Source organism: Pseudorca crassidens, chromosome 1 (assembly GCF_039906515.1).
Source record: "Pseudorca crassidens isolate mPseCra1 chromosome 1, mPseCra1.hap1, whole genome shotgun sequence".
Lineage (NCBI taxonomy): Eukaryota > Metazoa > Chordata > Mammalia > Artiodactyla > Delphinidae > Pseudorca > Pseudorca crassidens.
Window position 1 is genome coordinate 91,626,662 of NC_090296.1, and position 24,954 is coordinate 91,651,615.

Consider the following 24,954-nt stretch of genomic DNA (forward strand, 5'->3'; position numbering starts at 1 on the left):
TTTGAAGAGATTATAGTTGAAAACTTCCCTAATATGGGAAAGGAAATAGTCAATCAAGTCCAGGAAATGCAGAGAGTCCCATACAGGATTAATTTAAGGAGAAACATGCCAAGACACATATTTATCAAACTATCAAAACTTAAATACAAAGAAAAAACAACAAGGGGAAAACAACAAATAACATACAAGGGAATCCCCATAAAGTTAACAGCCAATCTTTCAGCAGAAACTCTGCAAGCCAGAAGGGAGTGGCAGGGCATATTTAAAGTGATGAAAGGGAAGAACCTACAACCAAGATTACTCTACCCAGCAAGGATCTCATTCAGTTTCGACAGAGAAATTAAAACATTTACAGACAAGCAAAAGCCAAGAGAATTCAGCACCACCAAACCAGCTTTACAACAAATGCTAAAGGAACTTCTCTAGGCAGGAAACACAAGAGAAGGAAAAAGCCTACAATAACAAACCCAAAACAATTTAAAAAATTGTGGAATATACATAGCGATAACTACCTTAAATGTAAACTGATTAAATGCTCCCACCAAAAGACATAGACTGGCTGAATGGATACAAAAACAACACCCGTATATATGGTGTGAACAAGAGACCCACTTCAGACCTAGGGACACATACAGACTGAAAGTGAGGGGATGGAAAAAGATATTCCATGCAAATGGAAATCAAAACAAAGCTGCAGTAGCAATTCTCATATCAGACAAAATAGACTTTAAAATAAAGACTATTACAAGAGACAAAGAAGGACACTACATAATGATCAAGGGATCAATCCAAGAAGAAAATATAACAATTGTAAATATTTATGCACCCAACATAGGAGCACCTCAATACATAAGGCAAATGCTAACAGCCATAAAAGGGGAAATCAACAGTAACACAATCATAGTAGGGGACTTTAACACCCCACTTTCACTACTGGACAGATCATCCAAAATGAAAATAAATAAGGAAACACAAGCTTTAAATGATACATTAAACAAGATGGACTTAATTGATATTTATAGGACATTCCATCCAAAACCAACAGAATACACTTTCTTCTCAAGTGCTCATGGAACATTCTCCAGGATAGATCATATCTTGGGTCACAAATCAAGCCTTGGTAAATTTTAAAAAATTGAAATCGTATCAAGTATCTTTTCTGAAAACAATGGTTTGAGACTAGATATCAATTACAGGAAAAAAATCTGTAAAAAATACAAACACATAGAGGCTAAACAATACACTACTTAGTAACCAAGAGATGACTGAAGAAATCAAAGAGGAAATCAAAAAATACCTAGAAACAATTGACAATGAAAACTCGACGACCCAAATCCTATGGGATGCAGGAAAAGCAGTTCTAAGTGGGAAGCTTATAGCAATACAATCCTACGTCAAGAAACAAGAAAAATCTCAAATAAACAACCTCACCTTACACCTAAAGCAATTAGAGAAAGAAGAACAGAAGAACCCAAAGTTAGCAGAAGGAAAGCTATCATAAAGATCAGATCAGAAATAAATGAAAAAGAAATAAGGAAACGATAGCAAAGATCAAGAAAACTAAAAGCTTGTTCTTTGAGAAGATAAACAAAATTGATAAACCATTAGCCAGACTCATCATGAAAAAAAGGGAGAAAACTCAAATCAATAGAATTGGAAATGAAAAAGGAGAAGTAACCAGTGACACTGCAGAAATACAAAGGATCATAAGAGATTACTACAAGCAACTGTATGCCAATAAAATGGACAATTTGGAAGTAACGGACAAATTCTTAGAAAAGCACAACGTTCTGAGACTGAACCAGGAAGAAATAGAAAATATAAACAGACCAATCACAAGCACTGATGTTGAGACTGTGATTAAAAATCTTCCAACAAACAAAAGCCCAGGACCAGATGGCTTCACAGGAGAATTCTACCAAACATTTAGAGAAGAGCTAATACCTATCCTTCTCAAACTCTTCCAAAATATAGCAGAGGGAGGAACACCTCCAAACTCATTCTATGAGGCCACCATTGCTCTGATACCAAAACCAGACAAAGATGTCACAAAAATAGAAAACTACAGGCCAATATCACTGATGAACATAGATGCAAAAATCCTCAAGAAAATACTAGCAAACAGAATCCAACAGCACAACAAAAGAATCATACCCCACGGTCAAGTGAGGTTTATCCCAGGAATGCAAGGATTCTTCAATATATGCAAATCAATCAATGTGATACACCATTTTAACAAATTGAAGGATAAAAACCATATGATCATCTCAATAGATGCAGAAAAAGCTTTCAACAAAATTCAACACCCATTTATGATAAAAACCCTCCAGAAAGTAGGCATAGAAGGAACTTACCTCAACATAATAAAGGGCATATATGAGAAACCTGCAGCCAAAATCATTCTCAATGGTGGAAAACTGAAACCATTTCCTCTAAGATCAGGAACAAGACAAGGTTGTCCACTCTCACCATTATTATTCAACACAGTTTTTGAAGTTTTAGCCACAGCAATCAGCAAAGAAAAAGAAATAAAAGGAATCCAAATTGGAAAAGAAGAAATAAAGCTGTCATTGTTTGCAGATGACATGATACTATACATAGAGAATCCTAAAGACAGTACCAGAAAACTACTAGAGCTAATCAATGAATTTGGTAAAGTAGGAGGATACAAAATTAATGCACAGAAACCTCTTGCATTCCTATACACTAATGATGAAAAATCTGGGAGAGAAATTAAGGAAACACTCCCCTTTACCATTGCAACAAAAAGAATAAAATACCTAGGAATAAACCTACCTAAGGAGACAAAAGACGTGCATACAGAAAACTATAAGACACTGATGAAAGAAATTAAAGATGATATAAACAGATGGAGAGATATACCATGTTCTTGGGTTGGAAGAACCAACACTGTTAAAATGACTATACTACCCAAAGCAATCTACAGATTCAGTGCAATCCCTATCAAACAACCAATGGCATTTGTTACAGAAGTAGAACCAAAAATTTCAAAATTTGTATGGAAACACATAAGACCTTGAATAGCCAAAGCAACCTTGAGAAAGAAAAAGGGAACTGGAGGAATCAGGCTCCCTGACTTTAGACTATACTACAAAGCTACAATCATCAAGACAGTATTGTACTGGCACAAAAACAGAAATATAGATCAGTGGAACAGGATACAAAGCACAGAGATAAACCCTCATACATATGGTCACCTTATCTTTGATAAAGGAGGCAACAATATACAATGGAGAAAAGACAGCTTCTTCAAGAAGTGGTACTGGGAAGACTGGACAGCTACATGTAAAAGAATGAAATTAGAACAGTCCCTAACACCATACACAAAAATAAGCTCAAAATGGATTAGAGACCTAAATGTAAGGCCAGAGACTATAAAACTCTTAAAAAAAAAATAGGCAGAACACTCTATGACATACATCACAGCAAGATCCTTTTAGACCCACCTCCTAGAGAAATGGAAATAAAAACAAAAATAAACAAATGGGACCTAATGAAACTTAGTAGCTTTTGCACAGCAAAGGAAACCATAATCAAGACAAAAAGACAACCCTCAGAATGGGAGAAAATATTTGCAAATGAAGTAACTGACAAAGGATTAATCTCCAAAATTTACAAGCAGCTCATACACCTCAATATCAAAAACACAAACAACCCAATCCAAAAATGGGCAGAAGACCTAAATAGACATTTCTCCAAAGAAGACATACAGATTGCCAACAAACATATGAAAGGATGCTCAACATCACTAATCATTAGAGAAATGCAAATCAAAACTACAATGAGATATCACCTCACACCAGTCAGAATGGCCACCATCAAAAAATCTACAAACTATAAATGCTGGAGAGGGTGTGGAGAAAAGGGAACCCTCCTACACTGTTGGTGGGAATGTAAATTGATACAGCCACTATGGAGAATAGTAGGGAGGTTCCTTAAAAAACTAAAAATAGAACTACCATATGACCTAGCAATCCCACTACTGGGCATATACCCTGAGAAAACCGTAACTCAAAAAGAGTCATGTACCACAATGTTCATTGAAGCTCTATTTACATTAGCTAGGGCATGGAAGCAACCTAAGTGTCCATCGACAGATGAATGGATAAAGAAGATGTGGCACATATATACAATGGAATATTACTGAGCCATAAAAAGAAACGAAATTGTGTTATTTGTAGTGATGTGGATGGACCTAGAGTCTGTCATACAGTGTGAAGTAAGTCAGAAAGAGAAAGACAAATACCGTATACTAACACATATATATATGGAATCTAAATAAATAAATAACCGTTCTGAAGAACCTAGGGACAGGACAGGAATAAAGGTGTAGACATAGAGGGGCTTCCCTGGTGGCGCAGTGGTTGAGAGTCCACCTGCCGATGCAGGGGACGTGGGTTCGTGCCCCAGTCCGGGAAGATCCCACATGCCGCGGAGTGACTGGGCCTGTGAGCCATGGCCGCTGAGCCTGCGCGTCCGGAGCCTGAGCTCCGCAACGGGAGAGACCAGAACAGTGAGGCCCGCGTACCGCAAAAAAAAAAAAAAAAAAAAAAGATGTAGACATAATGGACTTGAGGACATGGGGAGGGGGAAGGGTAGGCTGGGACGAAGTGAGAGAGTAGCATGGACATATATACACTACCAAATATAAAATAGATAGCTAGTGGGAAGCATCCGCATAGCACAGGGAGATCAACTGGGTGTTTTGTGACCACCTAGAGCGGTGGGATAGGGAGGGTGCGAGGGAGACGCAAGAGGGCGGAGATATGGGGATATATGTATATGTATAGCTGATTCACTTTGTTATAAAGCAGAAACTAACACACCATTCTAAAGCAATTATACTCCAATAAAGATGTTTAAAAAAAAGCCAATGAACTTGCTTGTTATAAATTTTTCATATGTCTAATAGGTAAAAAATATATATTTAAAAATTGCTTTAGGATATCTATTAAAGGCTATTTTGCAAAACAATTGTTAAATATTTGCTCATTTAAGAGAGAACACAATGAGATATTAGGCAAAATGAAATATATTCGCTTGCCATTTATTGTCTTTTTAAAAATCAGTCTAGAATATCCCCAATATTTTATAAATATTAACTAGTGTAAATACAATCCATACTCACAGAACAGTCTTGTTCATTACTACCACGTTTGAGCTTGTTTAGTGGTCTTAATGCCAATAGGCTAAAAGATCACATGATTAATATAAATACTCTGAATAATAGTAGAGAAAATTAAGTACTATGGTTCTACTGTGGCAGCAGTGTAGCTTAAACAACAAGAGTTCTCATCAAATATTCTGTAGCAGCATTCACCACAAACATATTGACCAATGTAATGAGAACAGAATAAAAGTGATGAAATTCAGATATCTTAAAATGATCACTCAATCTCTCTTGGACTCATATGCATACCAGAACAGTGTTTTTTTCATGTGTGGAAATGGAATCTTTCTGTGTTTTTCTGCCACTGTGTGACATTTTCCATCACCCACTTTTAGATTACATGGCCAGCATTATACATGTGACTTTATTCCCTCCTGGGACTAGGGTTGCAATTCCAATGGGCCTCCGATAGATGCGATGGTGCCCCTTAAAATAGCATGGCAGTGTCCCCACAGGCAGGCCTGCCTCACAAGTGATAAAAGAAGTCAAAGGTAGTGTAATTTTCCACCCAACTATACAATTTTCCATTTTAAGTGCCTTATACTTACAGCTAAGTGTAACATTTATCAGACTTCCTCTGGCTCCAACCATGACTCTCCAGCCTATTGTACAGCTGCCTTCCTAGGACTCATCATCTTCTTAGGAATTCCCTTCATCTCTGTCCTCTGGGGGACTTCCTATTGCCTGGATCCCATGCTTTCCTACTTTTGGCTTATGTCCTCATTTCAGTGAATTATGGCCTCCAGTAGTTTAAATTTTTTTTTTAACTGAGGAACAAACATATAGTAAAGTGTACTAAACTTAAATGTCCAGCCCAAAAAATTTTTGTCTCTCTCTCTCTCTATATATATACATTCATATAACCACCATCCAGATCAAGATATTGAATATCTGCAGTGCTTTCAGGGCTCCCTCATGCCTCTTCCCAGTGTCCACCACCATCAGTTAGTATTACCTGTCGTTGAACTTCATGTAAAAGAATCATCAAGTGTATACTTTTTTTTTTTTTTTTTTTGCGGTACGGGGGCCTCTCACCGTTGTGGCCTCTCCCGTCGCGGAGCACAGGCTCCGGACGCGCAGGCTCAGTGGCCATGGCTCACGGGCCCAGCCGCTCCGCGGAGTGTGGGATCTTCCCAGACCGGGACACGAACCCGCGTCCCCTGCATCGGCAGGCAGACTCTCAACCGCTGCGCCACCAGGGAAGCCCAAGTGTATACTCTTTTATATCTCACTTTCTTTTACTCTTCATTATGCTTGGGAGAGTCATCCATGTTGTTGCATGTAGCAGTCGTTTATTCTTTTGTGTTTTGCTATGGTATGTAGTATGTATACACTCATTTCTTTTTGGTTTATCACCTAGGAGTGGAATTGCTGGATCATAGGGTAGCCGTTAATTTCTTGAGAAATGGTTCATTTAGAAATAGAGAAAGATCTTAAATTATGAACTGAGGCTGCTTTTTCAATCTTTTACAGTTATTCATATTCTCCTCAAACTGTCTCATACTTACGTCTCACACATACTTAAATATTTGTTTTAATCCTTATGACCACTGTGTAAGAGGGACATTATTGTCCCTTTTTTAATATAAATAATTCAACCTAGGAATCTCAGGAGAATCCAATCCTACATCTTTTGATCTTTTGGACAAACCCTTTTAAGTTACAGCTTGATGTGCTGGTTTTCCCCCAGGCTGGAGTCGACTTAGGGACTTTCTCAGGGTTTGCCTATTATTCTGAGATCACTTGATTTAGTCAGAAAACCTAAAGCCTTTGTTTCACCATACATTTATGTATGTTACCCTAGTCATTATTCTAGCAGGAGAGACATGCTTTTTCCTACATATAACTTATGGAAAAGTCCCCATTTGTTCTTCCAAATATTCTGCTCTTCTTGACTTTCTTTCTCTCTTCAAGTTTCAACAGGAATTAAGGAAATAAGTATTTTCAGGTCACATATATGGACTGTGTGACAATCTTAAGATGGTCCATTTGCAACTGCCAACACATTCTGAGCTTCCTTTGAACAAAAGATGTTTCTCCGTCTGTCTTGGCTCCTCCTCTCCCAATGGCTTTTTGCTTTCCATTTAAGTATCAATGTGGTTCTAGAGAGGTTGAACCCACTTGAAATGCTCCAGTGCATTTCATCTCCTGGCCAACAATTAGTTCAACGGTAGGCATGTGACCTAAGCCTGTCCATTGCAAACAAATTTGAGACTTTTGCTTGGCATTATCTGTCACAGATGCCAACTGTTTCCCAAAGGACTTGAACGAGGAAACATTAGTGCTGGCAAAGAGTAGCAGCAATCTTAAAACCAAAAGAGGTGTCAGCCTTAGGATAGAGCTGACACCATCGCATGTGAAGCAGAAAGCAACAGAAGGAAACTAGATACTTGGTGACATCCTTGATGTAACCTTGCCTGGTATCTCTCTACCTCTGAGCATTTTTGGATGAGTAAATTTCCCCCCCCCCCTTTCTTTTTAATTGTTTAAACCACTTTGAGTTGAGTGTTTTGGTTACTTGCTACTCTTAGCATCTTAACTAGCACTGTAGCTATTATTTTTGCCTACACTGGTGGCTCTTAAGCTGCAGGACTAGGCCCTTCTAGGTACAGATTGCCTTGTTTTAATGGGACCATGCTCTCTTTAACAGAACCTAACTTTTTAAAAGCACATTTAAATCACACAATCAGGACTTAAAATAGTGACAAAAAATGATTACACCTAAAAATTCGGGTACAATATTATCATGCTATTAGCTGTGATAGAATTGATAGCTGATAGAATTTTTTTTCCTCATGACACTGTTTTCTTTGAAGTAAGCCCCTGAGGTTGACAAGGTTGACAAGGTTTGATGTCCCAGCTTTTTGGATCCCCCAGAGGATTACAGCATGATTTTACATCATCTCACAAACCTCCTCTACCAATAAAAATTACTAGGTACTATAAACGGGTCTTTAAACAACGTTAATTAGATCAAAATATGCTTTGAAATGAGTTACTTTCTTTTATTTTAGATTTCTTAGAGTTTTCAGAGCTGTCTTTTAATTGCTTCAGCATGGTGCGGAAATACTTTATATTGTAGCTTTAAAAGTCAATGATATAACAAGGTATATAATGAAAAATAGCAATCCTCTGCCTACCCTTCTCCATCTCGAGTCAAAATATTTTCAACTGTTTTTTATTTTCTTTGCTTTCAATTTGCTAAATAATATGCATGTGCAGCTATTTCCTTTTTTTTTTTCTAATTTAGGCACTCTTTTCTGGTTTTCCTCTGCACCTAATGAGAATTCAGCTTTCTTACCATACGCCTTTGCTGCATACTCCTCCCACCCTACTTTCCTTCTTTCCATCCTCCCAATGTAATTGTATAACAACATTTTGGTTCAGTTTACAGCTAAGCCATAGTTAATATGGTAACATGTTTATGTATGTAACATTTTTCATTAATAATAGCGTTTTTTGTGTTTTTGCTTAGTTTTTCATGTGTTTATCATTAATTCCTCCCCAAATTCTTTGATAGAATAGTAACATTCCCTTGAATAGAGCTGAGCACTAAGATAGTCTACAGTTTCTTTTTTTTTTTTTCTCCTTTTCTCTAGATGATTCTCTTTGATCCCTCTGCCTCTGGCTCCAACCGTGACTCTCCAGCCTATTTCCATCCTATGGCTCGCCATCTTCTTAGGAATTCCCTTCATCTCTATCCTCTGGGGGATTTCCTATCGCCTGGATCCCATACTTTCCTACTTTTGGCTTATGTCCTCATTTGGGTGAGTCACAGTTTCCACTAGTTTCTTTTAAAAAACTTTTTCATTGAGGTACAACAAACATATAGTAAAGTGTACTAAACTTAAAAATGTCCAGCCCAATAAATCTGTGTGTATGTGTGTGTATGTATATATATATATACATACACACATGCACGTAACCACCATCCAGATCATGATATTTAATATCTCCAGTGCTTTCAGGGCTCCCTCATGCCTCTTCCCAATGTCCTCCACCATCACTCCATCCCCAACAAGGTAATCGCTATTCTGACTTATATCACCATCTATCAATTTTACCTGTCCTTGAACTTCATGTAAAAGAATCATCAAGTATATACTCTTTTTTTATTTTAAAAATTTATTTATTTTATTTTATTTATTTTATTTTTGGCCATGTTGGGGCTTCATTGCTGCACGTGGGCTTTTCTCTGGTTGCGAAGAGTGGGGACAACTCCTCGTTGTGGTGCACGGGCTTCTCATTGCGGGGGCTTCTCTTGTTACGGATCACATGCTCTAGGCACGTGGGCTTCAGTAGTTGTGGCACACAGGCTCAGTAGGTGTGGCTCGCAGGCTCTAGAGCCCCGGCTCAGTAGTTGTGGTGCACAGGCTTAGTTGCTCCATGGCATGTGGGATCTTCCTGGACCAGGGCTCAAACCCGTGTCCCCTGCATTGGCAGGCGGATTCTTAACCACTGCACCACCAGGGAAGCCCAAGTATATATGTTTATATCTCACTTTCTTTTACTTTTCATTATGCTTGGGAGAGTCATCCATGTTGTTTCATGTACCAATAGTTTATTCTTTTGTTTTTTGCTATGGTATGTAGTATGTATGTACTCATTTCTTTTTGGTTTATCACCTAGGAGTGGAATTGCTGGGTTGTAAGGTAGCCATTAATTTCTTGAGATATGGTGCATTTAGAAATATTTTTGGTAGGTTGTGTGTTAGGTTAGGCTAGACTATGTTGTAGAAACAAATAAGACTTGCATCTTAATGCTTTAATATATTATGTCCCTTCTGGCTTACAAAAGTCTGCTGGAGGTCAGGTAACTCTCCAGGGCAGCTGTCTTTCATGTGGTGATTCAGTGTTCCAAACTGCTTCAATCTTGTGGGTCCACCATCTCAACATGATGGAGCTCATACCTCTTTCTTCAATCCTTTGTCCAAGAAGTGGCACATGTCACTTCAGCTCACAGCCACTTGATCAGAGCACATGGCCCTGCCTAACTTGGAGAGATTTGGGAAGTATAGTTTTCTGTGTACCAGGAAGGAAAGGAGAAACAAATATAGGTGACCATAAATGTGTACCACACTTCACATATCTGACAATACCTCTGTTCTAACGTTATACTGAAACAAAAAGTTTGGCCAGGTGTTAAAGTCTAGGTAGAAAGTAATTATTTTCCTTGGAATCATGAAGTCATTTCTCCATTATCTTTTAGCTTCTGGTATTACTTTTAAGAACTCCAATGCCATTGTGATTCTTTATGTAGGAACTGTTTTTCTCTTTGGAAGTTTTTAGGGTTTTCTCTTTATCCCTAGTATTCAGACATTTCACAATGATATGCCTTGGTGCGAGTGTTTCACTTTCTTATATTTCATCATTACCTTTTTCTATTACTTTCTAGAATATTTTCTCAACTTTATCTTCCAATTCTTTTATTGATTTTAAAAAATAGTTCTTTTATATTTGTAATTTTCAAGAGGTTTTTCTTGTTCACTCATTATTCCCTTTTTATTTCATCCTGTTGTTTCACAGATGTAATAACTGTTAGTAAAAGTTTTTTTCTCTTGCACTGCCTCTCTTTTCTCCATGGTTTATTTTTTTCCCATTCATGTATAGTTGCTTTTGATTTTTTTTTTTTTTTTTTTTTTTTGTAGTACGCGGGCCTCTCGCTGTTGTGGCCTCTCCCATTGCGGAGCTCAGGCTCCGAACGCGCAGGCTCAGCGGCCATGGCTCACGGGCCCAGCCGCTCCGCGGCATGTGGGATCTTCCCGGACCGGGGCATGAACCCGTGTCCTCTGCGTCGGCAGGAGGTTGCTTTTGAGTTTTAAATCTATCTTTCATATTAGAGAATTTCCTTTTATATCTGGAGATCTTTGGCTGCCTGTTTTCATTTAGGTGTCAAGGAATAAAAAGCTGATTGGAAGCCCTCTGTATAAGGGTAGGACTTACTGACTGGTGAGCTTTCTTGTAGAGTCATGAGATGGAACCCAGGCATTTTGTTGGGTAACTCCCATGTCAGTACTGGTAGTTTCTTTTTTTGGGGGGGGGGGGGGTTGGTCACTTTCTCCAAAGAAGGAGTTACCAGTCACCTCAATGGGGAGTATAAGCTTCAGGTCAACATTCAGGGAGTTAAGGGAAGGTTTCCAAGTCTCACCCTTCAGAATGTGGACTTCCACTTCAACCTAATTCTATCTAGCTCCCTGGTATCACTGAGACCAGAATCTTGCTGGTTCAGCATCTCCAGAGAGCAAATGTCTTGCTTTCTGCCAGGGCAAGGGCGGGTTGCTCACTTGGCTGTGGGGCATACAGAAGGGTCTATAACTTATGCAGACCTTCAACAAATTCTTTGATTTTGCCCCACCCATTCCCTTCATCTTCATAAGGAACAGGGGCCATCCATTCCTGACCTTTCCAAAATTCTTTAGAGCAGCTCAACTTGCTTCTTCTTGGCTTCCTCTTCTTAGTTTTTATTAGGCTTTTAGCTTTTATTAGCTTTCTCTACTCCGTTCAATCAGCTGCTCCTCTTCTCTTGGCTAACCATCATTCAAAATGCAGTTGACAATTCTTGTCTGATGTCTCCTCTACAGATCCTTGGAGTTTACACCTTTATTAATTCCTTCACCATCAGTTGTAGAGAGAGTTTATATACATGCTTATTTTTAATTTTTCATGTTTAATTTGAATCACGATTATTTTCTAAAGCTATAATCATAGCACTCCCCTTTCTAAAATCTGTTTATAGAATTGCGACACCTACCGCATTAATTCTAACCTTATGTTAGCACACAAAATTTTTCATGATTTGACTCTTGGTAACTTTTCTAATCTTTACTCACCAATCAATCAGCATACGGGGTTATTTGCTATTTTCCAGACATGCTTGCTCTTTCTTGTTTTCAAAGCCACGCATAGACTGTTTCTGTTACTTTTCTTCTTCCCATGAAACATCTACTTATTCTTTGCTTCCCCTGTGAAGCATTCTTTGACTCCTCCAGACCAAAGTAGTTCTCTCCCTATGTGTTCACATAGTACTTAATATACTTATATAAAATCATTTCTATTTTCCCAATCCTACAATGGAGAATTTAGATGTAATATTTCTCAGTCCCACGATGGAGGACTGGTCCACATATCAGACCTCAAGGGCTAAGATTTTGTCTTCTTTGAATTTTCTAGCTCTTGGCAAAGTGACTTTCATATCTCAGACATATATCTCAATATATATATGACCAGTGAATAAATAAGCAAGAGATAACGCAAGGCTCCTTGGGTGTTACGAAACAGTGACACCAAAGTGCAAAACCTGCACCTGGGAGTCAGAATTTCCATGTCCCAATTTTTGCCTGACTTAGCTTGCAGTATATAATCTAGCATAATTCATTCCTGTCTTTCTGCTCTTAAATGTGCTTCCTTATAGAATAGGGATATCTCACAGAATATCATATTTTGGAGAGGGGTTAAAAAACTGCTTTGAGTTCAAAGCCTCTTGAGACAGCTATAATAAAGTCATGGGGACGTCGGTTTCAAACGCTGTAGCCAAGTTATTTTTTTAATTTTTCCAAATAAGGTCTTTCCTTCCAATGCCTGGAAAGCAAGGATACCCTCAATGGTCAATGTCCTACATTGTAGGACACTGACACTGATCTAGACACTGTAAACTGTCCACCACCGAGGCTGTGCTGTTCTCATTGGCAGTTTCCTCCTTCAGTAAATAACACCAAGGCTTTTTACAAGATGCACCCTTTTTGCCTAATCTTGTTTGCCCAATACTGACCTCAGATGAGGCTACACACAAGTCCCACCCTACAGCTGTCTCTCTCAGTAATCATGTCTCAGGCCAGGATTTGTTTTGTAAAAGATCCATTTGTACAGAAAATCCCAACCATTGCAAACACTTGATAGAACAAAATCTTCAATGCTTTGCCGCTGAGACTTTCAGGTGGGAAAACCTGCTGAAGATTAGTCCCTCTCAGAGCACTTCATCTCAGCACCAGTGAGCCTTTTCTGACAGCTGCCTGATCAGAGCCTCTGGGACAAACATGTTTTTCCTTCAGATTGTTCCTTTACAGCGTCAGCTCTAGAGCCATCCAGACATGGAATTTTGCTCTTTTTTGCTTTCTAAATTTGGCAGGTTAACTATTTTGAAGTTGTTTGTGCTCCTGTAAAATAGAGCTGGTTGTGAGAATCCAACAAGATAATGTGTAAAGCCATTAACACATAGTAGGTATCCCCTTCTGGCATTTCTCCTTTCAGAAAGCATGTCAGAGTGCTCTCTAGTTTTTTCTTCTACTGTTTGCTCTTTTTTTAAAGTTTCAGTCTTTTCCTGTTCTACTCAATGTTGTCTTCTTTCATTCTTCCTTTTTATCATGGTGTACATTTTTTTAACTTAAATGTAACTTTAAAAGTTTAAATTGAACAAAATTTAGTTAAATTTTTGTCAGATCTCATATCCAGTTTGTGATTCCTTCCTTCTTTTTTTACTTATACTTGCTTTCTTCTTTTTTGGCACTTTGTATTTCTCTTGGTTTGGTGGCTTTAAAGGAAATCTCAGATAGAGTTTGAGAGATTTTTTGCAGGCATTCATCTTCATGGTTGGAAGGAATAAAGAACCAGGCATGCCCACTTGTAGAGGTGGTGGGAGTTGGGAATGGGAGTTGTCATTGGGAGTGATGGTAGGGAGTGTGATGGTTAGGAAGCCAAGGAGAGTCACAGGGTTGCAAAAACAAGAAATGAAGCACCAGGGGAACTCATGGGACCTGGAATGTTGCCGGGAATCAAAACCACTCTTTTTAGGGGCATTCTCTACTCCTCTCTTTCCCCTCCCCTTCTCTTTCTCTGTATCTGTTCTAGTCTCTTCTCATTTAGCATGTCCCATGATGGCCATCCCAGCCCCCAAGTCTACATGACCTTCTCACAGCTAAGTCAATATCTCAGTTTCCCAAATCCAAACATTTTCAAGAAAGGAATCTAATTGGGTCAGTTCCTCTTTTCTCACCAGACCATAGGTCACTGGCCTTCCTATGGTTGAGCTGTCCTTAACGGGAGTCCACTCTGGTCAAAGTGGACAATGTCAGGGAGTACAGCACAACTTGGAACTTCTGTGGCTTCCTGGGCCTGCCCCTTTCAGCTGAAAGAAGTCTCTTAGGACACAGTGGGGCCACGATTTACAACTCTAAGCATAGCAGGGTGCTGGATTTGATTAAAAACATAAGTATTGGGATGCTGATCTTAAATGAGAAAATTTTTTAAATCCAACTAACGTCATAAAAAGACAACATGCTCTGATATAAAGTGTTTTGGGGAATTTCCTCTAGTAAAATCTTAGATACCTGAGTGATTGTTCTCCTTCCTTTGGAAATTTTCTTTTATGTGAAAGCTGTTAGCAAATAATTCTGAACTGCTATCATCCCAAACATTAAAATCTTACCTCTGGAAGCACCTAAGATATGGCATCACTTATCCCACATCATATGGTTGTTTCCCTAGCTCATTTAAGAGGGAGTGCCAAAGGGCACATGTCACAGCTGAGCTAGCTTATCTGTATAGTGTTTGATGGGAAACAAGCCTTCAGGTATGTCACCAGCAACCATCCTACACACAGGTGCAGTCATGCTTGACGAGGGAGCTCCCGAGGGAAGTAGGCCAAAAAGGGCCTTCCTTGCCCACTATGCCAGGAACCTGGCACTTACTCATTGGTGTGACCAAGCCAAATTGTTGACACAAACGTTAAATATATGGTCCAAAATTCTCTTTTCTCAGATTGCATGTCTAAGTTTCACAGCATGCCTAAGGTTCTCCTTCATATATCAGAGAGATGTGGTGAAATCTCATAAGCTTTGCTGAGTTCTTCCCCTCCTCTCCTACAGTCCTCTCAGCAATCTTCTCTCTCCATCTCTCCACCCTCCTTTCCTCCTCTTCCCTGAGCTCCCACTTCCACCTGCTCACGGTAAATCCATGTTCTCCAGGTCCCCCAACACGGCTCTAGAAGGAAGCTTTAAGGATATCTGATTAGCGGAGCCAAATCCCCATAAATCATCCGGATCTCCACTCTGAGACATGGGAGTACAGCTTGTACGGCTCACATTGGCCAGTGGTTGCTGCCACTGGAACGCGACATCCAATTTCCCTTTTTCTTCTCTTCCTAAGTACCTAACTCAGGTCCCTCAGGTTGAATACTTAAGATGCTCTACTTTGCTTCTTCTCCTTGTTTTCCTATTTTCTTGAAGTCAGCTTTTGTAAGGGGTGGATGACTAGGCACAGGGAATTTGGTTCTTATTATAAGTATGAAAACTGGGACTTGAACCCTCATTACTTTTCCCCACACATTTTCATTTATTAAATCTGAAATGTTACACGGACTTACCCAAAAGGACAGTATTTAAAGAAACTAGGTAATGTCAGACAGAGGAGGAAGTTATTTATTGTTTTTAGCAACCTTTTCCTTTTTGACAAGATCTTTTGAAAGAGATGGTGGATTAACTTGATGCTGTTATTAAAAAACATCCTAAAGATGGTGTTAGTGTTTTAGTCTGTTTTCTACATAAAGAGTGTTCGTGAAAGACACACCCAAACAACATAAGACCAGAGCTTGGGAACCTCAATCTGTTCCAGAAACCAGAGTTCCCACATAACTACATAATGTGCTGCTATCAGGTTACCAGCTTGCCACAATTGCCTAATGCAACAGTGCTTTCGGGGCACTGCCTTGGGGAGGTGTAATTACCAGGGATGACTTAGGCTGAGTGGCTGCAGTACTCAGGAATTAACATGCACGACTCATGGGCAGACCAGTGCTCCACCTTGATATTTAACCCCAGGCCAAGGATATCCAGGATTAAACTTTCCAAGGTCTTTTCCTCCTCTCCAAAGTAATATTGTATATCAGCTATTGTTTCTATGATACGAGGGGTCAAGGAAAGGATAGGATTTCATTGCACTGTTAGTCTTGTTTTCATGCCTCTGAAATGTCTTTATTTCAGAGTCCCCAAAATGATTTCTGACAAGATCCCTGATTTTTCCTTTGCAGTAAAAAAAAAAAAAAAAAAAAAAGTTTGTTGACTTTCTGTAACAGGTTCAGGATGCTATTGCTGATGGCTTGTGATCAAATTTCAACCTGTATCCATTCTAACTCCTAATTCTTTACCCAGTCCTAAATCCTGACCTGAAATGAGTCAGGCTTGCTAGTAGAATTTATGGAGTTCAACAAGTCTAGCCAGATGACAGGGTTGGATATTGATTTTACACATTTATGCAAGTGGCAGGTAAAAATAGAAGACAGGACCCAGTTCTATTTAATGTTGGTGGTGGTGTTTCCAGTTGAACTTAGTGCATCAAGGCTCTTGGGAGTGAAGCCCAACCTGGATCACCAGAAATGAGTAGAGCTCTGGTGTAGGTATGAGAAAAACCTGAAATGTGATCCCCTACATCCATTTTCAGTTCCTATTAGCACCACACTTTCCTGGATGAGGTCCTGCTCAACTCATAGTACCCACCATCATGGACTTGGTGGGCCACCTCCTCTGACCCTGGATGACCAAGTTCCTGTGGCTTCTAAATCCTATGTCTTAAGCCTGTGTCAGTATAGGTCATGGCTTACTTCTTTTACTGGCAAATTTCTTGGCTGAAAATTATCTAGATGTCCTGGAGAACTAAATGGACAAGAGATTAAATATTCATGATGATTTTCAAAGATTTTTCCTAAGTAGAGGCATGATTTTTTTCTTCAAATTGAGTCATATGCAGATACCCAGTATCCAAAGCAGATGAAAATGGCACTGCAGAGTTGTTCCACCATGCTGTCATGTTAACCCTGAGGAACCTTCACAAACTCCAAGGCTCCTTAGGACATGGATTGGAAACCACTTACAGGCTCTGACAGGGAAGGGGAAACGAAAATGTTTGCTGCTCATTTCAACAGCTCTTTCACTTAATTATAGCTTTGTTCCCATGACCTGCCTCTGAACCCAAGCTTCCTGGATCCTATTCAGAGCAAGGGGTGGGGGTGACCTATAGTGAGTGAAACTAGCTGCCCATCCCCTTACTCAATTTATTCTCCAAGTTTTTCACCAACTTCTTGCTCTTGTAAATTCTGTGGGCCTCTAGTCAAAGGATCTAGATTCCAGATCAGTTCTGCTTCTTTCTAGCTGTGTGTGAGGACTCCCTAAGACTTGATTTCTTCCTGGGTTGATAGAGATAATCATACCCACTTTGTTGCAAGGATGCAAATATTGAGTTGGCCAAAAGGTTCATTCGGGTTTTTCTGTAACATCTTATAGAAAAACCAGAATGAACCTTTTGGCCAACCCAATAAAAATAAGCTAATTGTATACAAGAATTGTGTAAACCATGCATCTTATATACTTTCAAAGTTATCATTAATATATACGCTAGAGTGCTGGAGACAAGAAGTAATCATCATTCCTAAAACTTTGATGGCTCTGAAGGCACACCTGAAAGATAAAAATTTAGGAGGGGGCTTCCCTGGTGGCGCAGTGGTTGAGAGTCCGCCTGCCGATTCAGGGGACACGGGTTTGTGCCCCGGTTGGGGAGGATCCCACATGGCGCGGAGCGGCTGGGCCCGTGAGCCATGGCCGCTGAGCCTGTGCGTCCGGAGCCTGTGCTCCGCAATGGGAGAGGCCACAACGGTGAGAGAACCCCCGTACCGGAAAAAAAAAAAAAAAAAATTTAGGAGGAAAATGACCTGCCTTTTTTCAGCATCCTCCCAGTGCTATGGATACAGAGTTGACCTATAATCTATGGTCATGAATCTCAGTATGCGCCGGAAGGAACCTTAAGGAAGATGGACATCTCCATCAGTAATGTGCCACAGAGCAGAGGATGGTCACCAAACTCAGGTCTTGGGCAACACTGGGAAAATAGTGAATTTCTGAACAACCAGTAGAACATGTTTGACTGAGCACCTATGTGAGGTCGAAGAAAGAGCAAGGTAAGTTTCAGCGTCTCTCCTGGGTCTGCTGTGTGAAAGTTGCCATGGAGGCCGTGACTGCTTCCATGAATTAAAGCAGAAGCTCTTAGGATCCTGGAAAGAAGGGTGATGAGGACAGGCAGTGGCAAAAAGGGATACCTGTTAGGACAGTAATCTAAGACAGATCACTGCTGTAATCACTCATCCATTATTCGAGTATTCAAAGAAAAAGGAAATTTTAGAGATTATTTGGTGCAGAAGTCAAAAATGCATAGCACCCATCCTGCCTCTTATCTTTCTCAAGATCGTGGCAGACACCACTAATCAAGTCTCTCTACAATTATCCCTATCTATAAAATGGGACAATAATGAGATAATTAGTTTAAATCACTTAGAACACTGACTTTCACAGAATACTCAAAAAACTGCTATCATTTCTGCTGAGCCTTGATAGCCCTTTCCCACTTAGCCGTGATACAGTCTCAGAATCCCTTTCACCACAGCATCATAGGAAAATACTTCCAAGAAGCAAGAAGAAACTTATGAGCCATTTCTGATCTAGTTCAACCCTGACTCCCATCCTTACCCCACCGTCATTCTGTGCTTATGACACTGGAACTGAGGGACAGGGAGACGCTGCCTGTCCCCTGAACTGTGGTGCCATTGCAGACTTGTCACAGCTGGACACAATGATGACATCTACTTTCCAGAGTGTTAACCGTATAGCATCTCACCTCCCTTTTAAATAGTCCTTTGAAGGCAGAGATACCGTCTTCTAAGATTTTGGTAAACTCCTACCCTTTGTGCTAATGTCACTGACCACTTAATCAAATTACTAAGAGATGAGGTGAAGGGAGGCTCTAGTTTCACAGAGAGAAATGTTAAGGAAAGGAAGCCACAGGGCATTAAAAGAGAAGAAGCAAAGCATGGCTTAAGGGACTGAGTTGTCAACAAGATGGACTTCACAGGGCTGAAAAGTGACAGTTACAACAATAGCTGGCTCTCCCCTTAATGGTTTTTGATAACTTCTTAATGTGCTAAGCTTCTTGATGATTTCAAGTGGTTGTACAACCCAGGGGCTGTGCAACAGCTTGTGCAACGGTTGTGAGTCAGTGCTCAGAATCCCCGTGTGAGGCTGTCTGGACCCGGGCCATCCTTCCTCCTCTCCTCAACCTCTCTCTTCCTCCCAGCCTCTCCCCAGATAGACTGTAAAGTCCCTTGGCTTGGTCTGCTCCCACCCAGCCTGTCTTCTCTCCTGTGATTGCTTCAGCTTCCCCCAGGCTGCCATTATCTGTCTGGACCGCCCTTTGGGCATCTCTTCCCCTCCCCACACAGCACTTCCCTTCACAGGGCTCTCTGCTCTCACTCCCACCTCCCTTTTCCATAGTAATCCTTTGCTTTCCATTCTCCTACTCTTCATTTCCTGAGTTCCACCCTTCCATAGATATCCCAGTTCTCGTTTTATTGATTTATTTCTCCAGCCACTTTTCTCTTTTTAAATATCACAATGCTGAGGTTTAAACAGAGGAAGGTGTCTTTTTTTTCGTATACTGCTCTTCAGAGCAGATCTTCTCAAGGGGTTGGCATTTGTCATCATGATCCACAGTCCAACACTCAATCTCTTTCGTCCACTGATAGACTTTCTTCAATATCATGTAGCACACGGATCTAGAAAGTGTTTTACTGGATGATCTCTATCATCCCCATGAGCGCTACAGTTCTGGAGGGGCAATTTAATTAACCATTTGAATTCATGTCTCTCCACATTATTTCTAAGAATGTACTTACACCTTTACATATAGAAAACCTGTTTTGGAGTAGGGAGAGAGTGGTTTCCCTATTGAAAATCTTGGGCAAATTGCTATTTGTTGATGACGTTAGAGGAAGTAAAGGGGTGGGGTTAAAAAGAGGAGAAATAGTATTCTCTCTCTCTCTCCTCCCCTCCCTCCCTCTTCTACCAATCTGCAAAAGGAGGAGTTGGAAGCTGAAATAGGAAAGTCGGACCAGCTTAATCTGGTTTCCAAAGACTGAGTTGGATTGGGTTTCTTGGTGGCAGACAACGTGTTAGTGGGGAGGGCCCTTTAAAAATTATACAGCGGCACTTTGTTTTCTCTGCCTTGTCAACTTGACTTCACAAATCCATAGCTGTCACCAAGCTGCAGGTACAGAGCGGAGCTAACCGTCATGACTTATATTTCAAGGGTCTGTGCCCCCTGTGCATGAAGCGGGACCTCAGCCTCCCCCAGGTTTTCCTGGGCATCTCCAGGGGGCCCTCACCTGTGCTCACACCTAGTTCTGACGGTCAGCCATCCATTCCAGCCTCCTCACTCACTGGATGGGTGAACTTGCCCCATCCCTGGCCCCTGTGAGAAGCCCTCTATAGGGGGTCAGTTCCCTCTCCACGGTGCTGTTTCCTGGTGCTCCCAAAGCTGGAACCCTGAAGGCGCTAACGTGACAGCAGGCTCCTCTGGATCCTGGCTGCACTGGGGCATTTTCTGTTCCCTGTAGGTAGGTGGAAGGTTCTGGTACCTGTCACATCTGTCATACAGGCCCAGAAGCCTCTCTATGGAGCACAGAGAGAGAACGGAAGCCCCCCAAGATCTCAATTCCCTTGGCCTGCCCTCAGGCACCCTCGCACAGACCGGTGGGTGTGCTCTTTTGAGTGTTCCCTTCCCCTCTCACCCACACCCTCCTTCTGAAAATCAGCATGTTTATGGCCCTGATGGTCGTCACGGTTTCATGGGTGTATATTTATCCCCAAACACATCAGACTGTGCACATTAAATATGTACAGCTTTTTACATGTTAATCATACTTCAATAAAGTGATTTAAAAAATATTAGCCCAGGGCTTCCCTGGTGGCGCAGTGGTTGAGAGTCCGCCTGCCGATGCAGGGGACGCGGGTTCGTGCCCCGGTCCGGGAAGATCCCACATGCCATGGAGCGGCTGGGCCTGTGAGCCATGGCCACTAAGCCTGCGCGTCCGGAGCCTGTGCTCCGCAATGGGAGAGGCCACAATAGTGAGAGGCCCGCATACTGCAAAAATAAATAAATAAATAATAATAAAAAATTTTAGCCCAATCAACTCACAGATAGGCCAAACCCTCTGCTTTTCTTTCTGAATACTGATGTGATTCTCTCTGAATAGGGATGTAACTACGTTACTTAAGTCACAAAGGTAGCCGGTGGAAGAGCCAAAAGTAGTAATCTAGCTATTACAGATCTGGAGGGTAAGGGGGAGGGAAAGAAAATATTCTTTCTGAATATTTCCCCTCGTCCGCTGCTCACTTCTTCCCTCTCTCCTTTCACACACCCAGTGCTACTGCCTCTCCTCTGACCCGCACTGAGCTCTCGGCTCTTGTTCTCTTGCTCTCCCTCTCCTCGCCCATCCCAGTCAGAATCCTCAATTCCCAAGTGCTTGCAGTTCCTGCCTGTCAAAATTACCTGCATTCCAGGTCAAGGAGCAGGTTCAGGGATGGTCACCACCACTAGACCTGAAGGCGGAAACTAGCTTGTTAGATGGGGCAGTTACCTGTGATCTCTGAGCAATCCGTTTCCATGGATGGTCAGGAGCAGAGTCAGAAACGCAAGGAGATATTTTTGAAATTGCACTTTTTCTTTCTTTTTTCTTTCTTTTTTTTTGGCTGCGCCGCATGGCATGTGGAATCCTAGTTCCCCAACCAGGGATGCAAACCAGGCCTCCAGAAATGGAAGCGCAGAGTCCTAACCGATGGATCGCTGGGTAATTCTCTGCACTTTTTCATTTTTAAATTTTTGTTGGTAGGAGTTTATTCATTTATTTATTTTTGCTGTTCTGGGTCTTCGTTTCTGTGCGAGGGCTTTCTCTAGTTGTGGCGAGCAGGGGCCACTCTTCATCGCGGTGCGCAGGCCTCTCACTATCGCAGCCTCTCTTGTTGCGGAGCACAGGCTCCAGACGCGCAGGCTCAGTAGTTGTGGCTCACGGGCCTAGTTGCCCCGCGGCATGTGGGATCTTCCCAGACCAGGGCTCGAACCCATGTCCCCTGCATTAGCAGGCAGATTCTCAACCACTGCGCCACCAGGGAAGCCCACTTTTTTCATTTTTGATGAAACTTTGGGAAAATAGGTTTATGGAAGTGTACTCATAACTCAGCCTATGAAAATTGTTTTGAGGCTTAGCGTGAGGCTAAGGATTTTGAGTCTTGAATTCAGACAAACTATTCAGCAAGTGTGAGGTCAAAATAAAGATCTTTCCAGACAAGCAAGGGCATCCTGGCTTGAAATTACTTAAGGATGCATGTTAGAAAAAAATGAGAAAGAAAACTAAGAAAGACAAAACATGGGGTTCAGGAAACGTAGGCCCAACCCAAGAGTGCAGTAAAGGGATGTCTCAGAGGTCAGTCATGAATCCAGAGAGTGCATTGCTTGGAGAGGCAGCCTTGCAAGCATGACTGATGGATGAAGAAACTTGAGGAAAGTGTAAAAGCACATTATTCTTTTGTCGATAGAAAAAAGGCAAAAGCCATTAGAAAATCTAGGGAAAACAAAAACCTACACAAGAGAGTCGTGCCCAAACATGACAAAAGTAATAAAGAGGTATGATTTTAAACAATTAATAATGTGTAAGAAAGAATCCTTTTGGCCTTCATACTAAAACTATTTCCCCCTACACAGCCCAGGAGATCTGTTGAAAATGAAATAATCTTAGTATGCTACGTGGTTCCGCAGTGAGCAATATTTACTCACTCACAATATAAATGCTGTGTATTCACTTTTTTTCACCCTTCACATCTTTTATTATTATTTTTTAACATCTTTATTGGAGTATAATTGCTTTAAATTGTTGTGTTAGTTGCTGCTGTATAACGAGGTGAATCAGCTATACATATACATATATCCCCGTAGCTCCTCCCTCTTGCGTCTCCCTCCCACCCTCCCTATCCCACCCCTCTACGTGGGCGCAAAGCACCAAGCTGATCTCCCTGTGCTATGCAGCTATCTATTTTACATTTGGTAGTGTATATATGTCCATGCCACTCTCTCACTTCGTCCCAGCTTACCCTTCCCACTCCCCGTCTCCTTAAGTTCACTCTCTACATCTGCGTCTTTATTCCTCTCCTGCCCCTAGGTTCTTCAGAACCATTTTTGTTTGTTTTTTTTCGATTCCATATATATGTGTTAGCATACGGTATTTGCTTTTCTCTTTCTAACTTACTTCACTATGTATGACAGACTCTAGGTCCATCTACCTCACTAAAAATAACTCAATTTTGTTTCTTTTGTGGATGAGTAATATTCATTGTATGTATGTGCCACATCTTCTTTATCCATTCATCTGTCGATGGACACTCAGATTGCTTCCATGACCTAGCTATTGTAAACAGAGCTTCAATGAACATTGTGGTACATGACTCTTTTTGAGTTATGGTTTTCTCAGGGTATATGCCCAGTAGTGGGATTGCTAGGTCATATGGTAGTTCTATTTTTAGTTTTTTAAGGAACCTCCATACTGTTCTCCATAGTGGCTGTATCAATTTACATTCCCACCAAGAGTGCAAGAGGGTTCCCTTTTCTCCACACCCTCTCCAGCATTTATTGTTTGTAGATTTTTTTGATGATGGCCATTGTGACTGGTGTAAGGTGATACCTCATTGTAGTTTTGATTTGCATTTCTCTAATGATAAGTGATGCTGAGCATCCTTTCATGTGTGTGTTGGCAATCTGTATGTCTTCTTTGGAGAAATGTCTATTTAGGTCTTCTGCCCATTTTTGGAGAAAATTGATATTGAGCTGCATGAGCTGCCTGTAAATTTTGGAGATTAATCATTTGTCAGCTGCTTCGTTGGCAAATATTTTCTCCCATTCTGAGGGTTGTCTTTTCATCTTGTTTATGGTTTCCTTTGCTGTGCAAAAGCTACTAAGTTTCATTCGGTCCCATTTGTTTATTTTTGTTTTTATTTCCATTTCTCTGGGAGGTGGGTCAAAAAGGATCTTGCTGTGATGTATGTCATAGAGTGTTCTGCCTATATTTGCCTCTAACACTTTTATAGTGTCTGGCCTTACATTTAGGTCTTTAATCCATCTGGAGTTTATTTTTGTGTATGGTGTTAGGGAGTGTTCTCATTTCATTCTTTTATGTGTAACTGTCCAGTTTTCCCAGCACCACTTATCGAAAAGGCTGTCTTTTCTCCATTGTGTATTTTTGCCTCCTTTATCAAAGATAAGGTGACCGTATGTATGTGGGTTTATCTCAAGGCTTTCTATCTTGTTCCATTTAACTATATTTCTGTTTTTGTGCCAGTACCATACTGTTCTGATTACTGTAGCTTTGTAGTATTATCTGAAGTCAGGGAGCCTGATTCCACCAGCTCCTTTTTTCTTTCTCAAGATTGCTTTGGCTATTCGGGGTCTTTTGTGTTTCCATACAAATTGTGAAATTTTTTGTTCTAGTTCTGTGAAGAATGCCATTGGTAGTTTGATAGGGATTGCATTGAATCTGTAGATTGTTTTGGGTAGTAGAGTCATTTTCACAATGTTGATTCTTCCAACCCAAGAACATGGTATATCTCTCCATCTGTTTGTATCATCTTTAATTGCTTTCATCAGTATCTTATAGTTTTCAGCATACAGGTCTTTTGTCTCCCTAGGTAGGTTTATTCCTAGGTATTTTATTCTTTTTGTTGCAATGGTAAATGGGAGTGTCTCCTTAATTTCTCTTTCAGATTTTTCATCATTAGTGTATAGGAATGCAAGAGATTTCTGTGCATTAATTTTGTATCCTCCTACTTTACCAAATTCATTGATTAGCTCTAGTAGTTTTCTGGTAGCATCTTTAGGATACTCTATATATAGTATCATGTCAACTGC

General features: G+C 40.7%; 1 protein-coding gene across 5 annotated transcripts in view; it reads left to right on the top strand.

Moving 5' to 3' along the window:
• The window catches only part of DUT (deoxyuridine triphosphatase), a 99,207-nt gene that overhangs the window by 33,679 nt on the left and 40,574 nt on the right, over nt 1-24,954 (top strand). Inside the window, exon 9 of one of the 5 annotated variants that reach the window (XM_067746076.1) lies at nt 21,781-21,850. The exons of 3 other annotated variants lie outside the window; for them this stretch is intronic. In XM_067746076.1, coding sequence (XP_067602177.1) covers nt 21,781-21,835 — 55 coding nt within the window. In that variant the 3' untranslated portion in view covers nt 21,836-21,850. Of the gene's footprint in view, nt 1-8,790; nt 8,810-21,780; nt 21,851-24,954 lie in introns of those variants that run through there. One more of the 5 variants, XM_067746107.1, reaches the window with a different exon arrangement.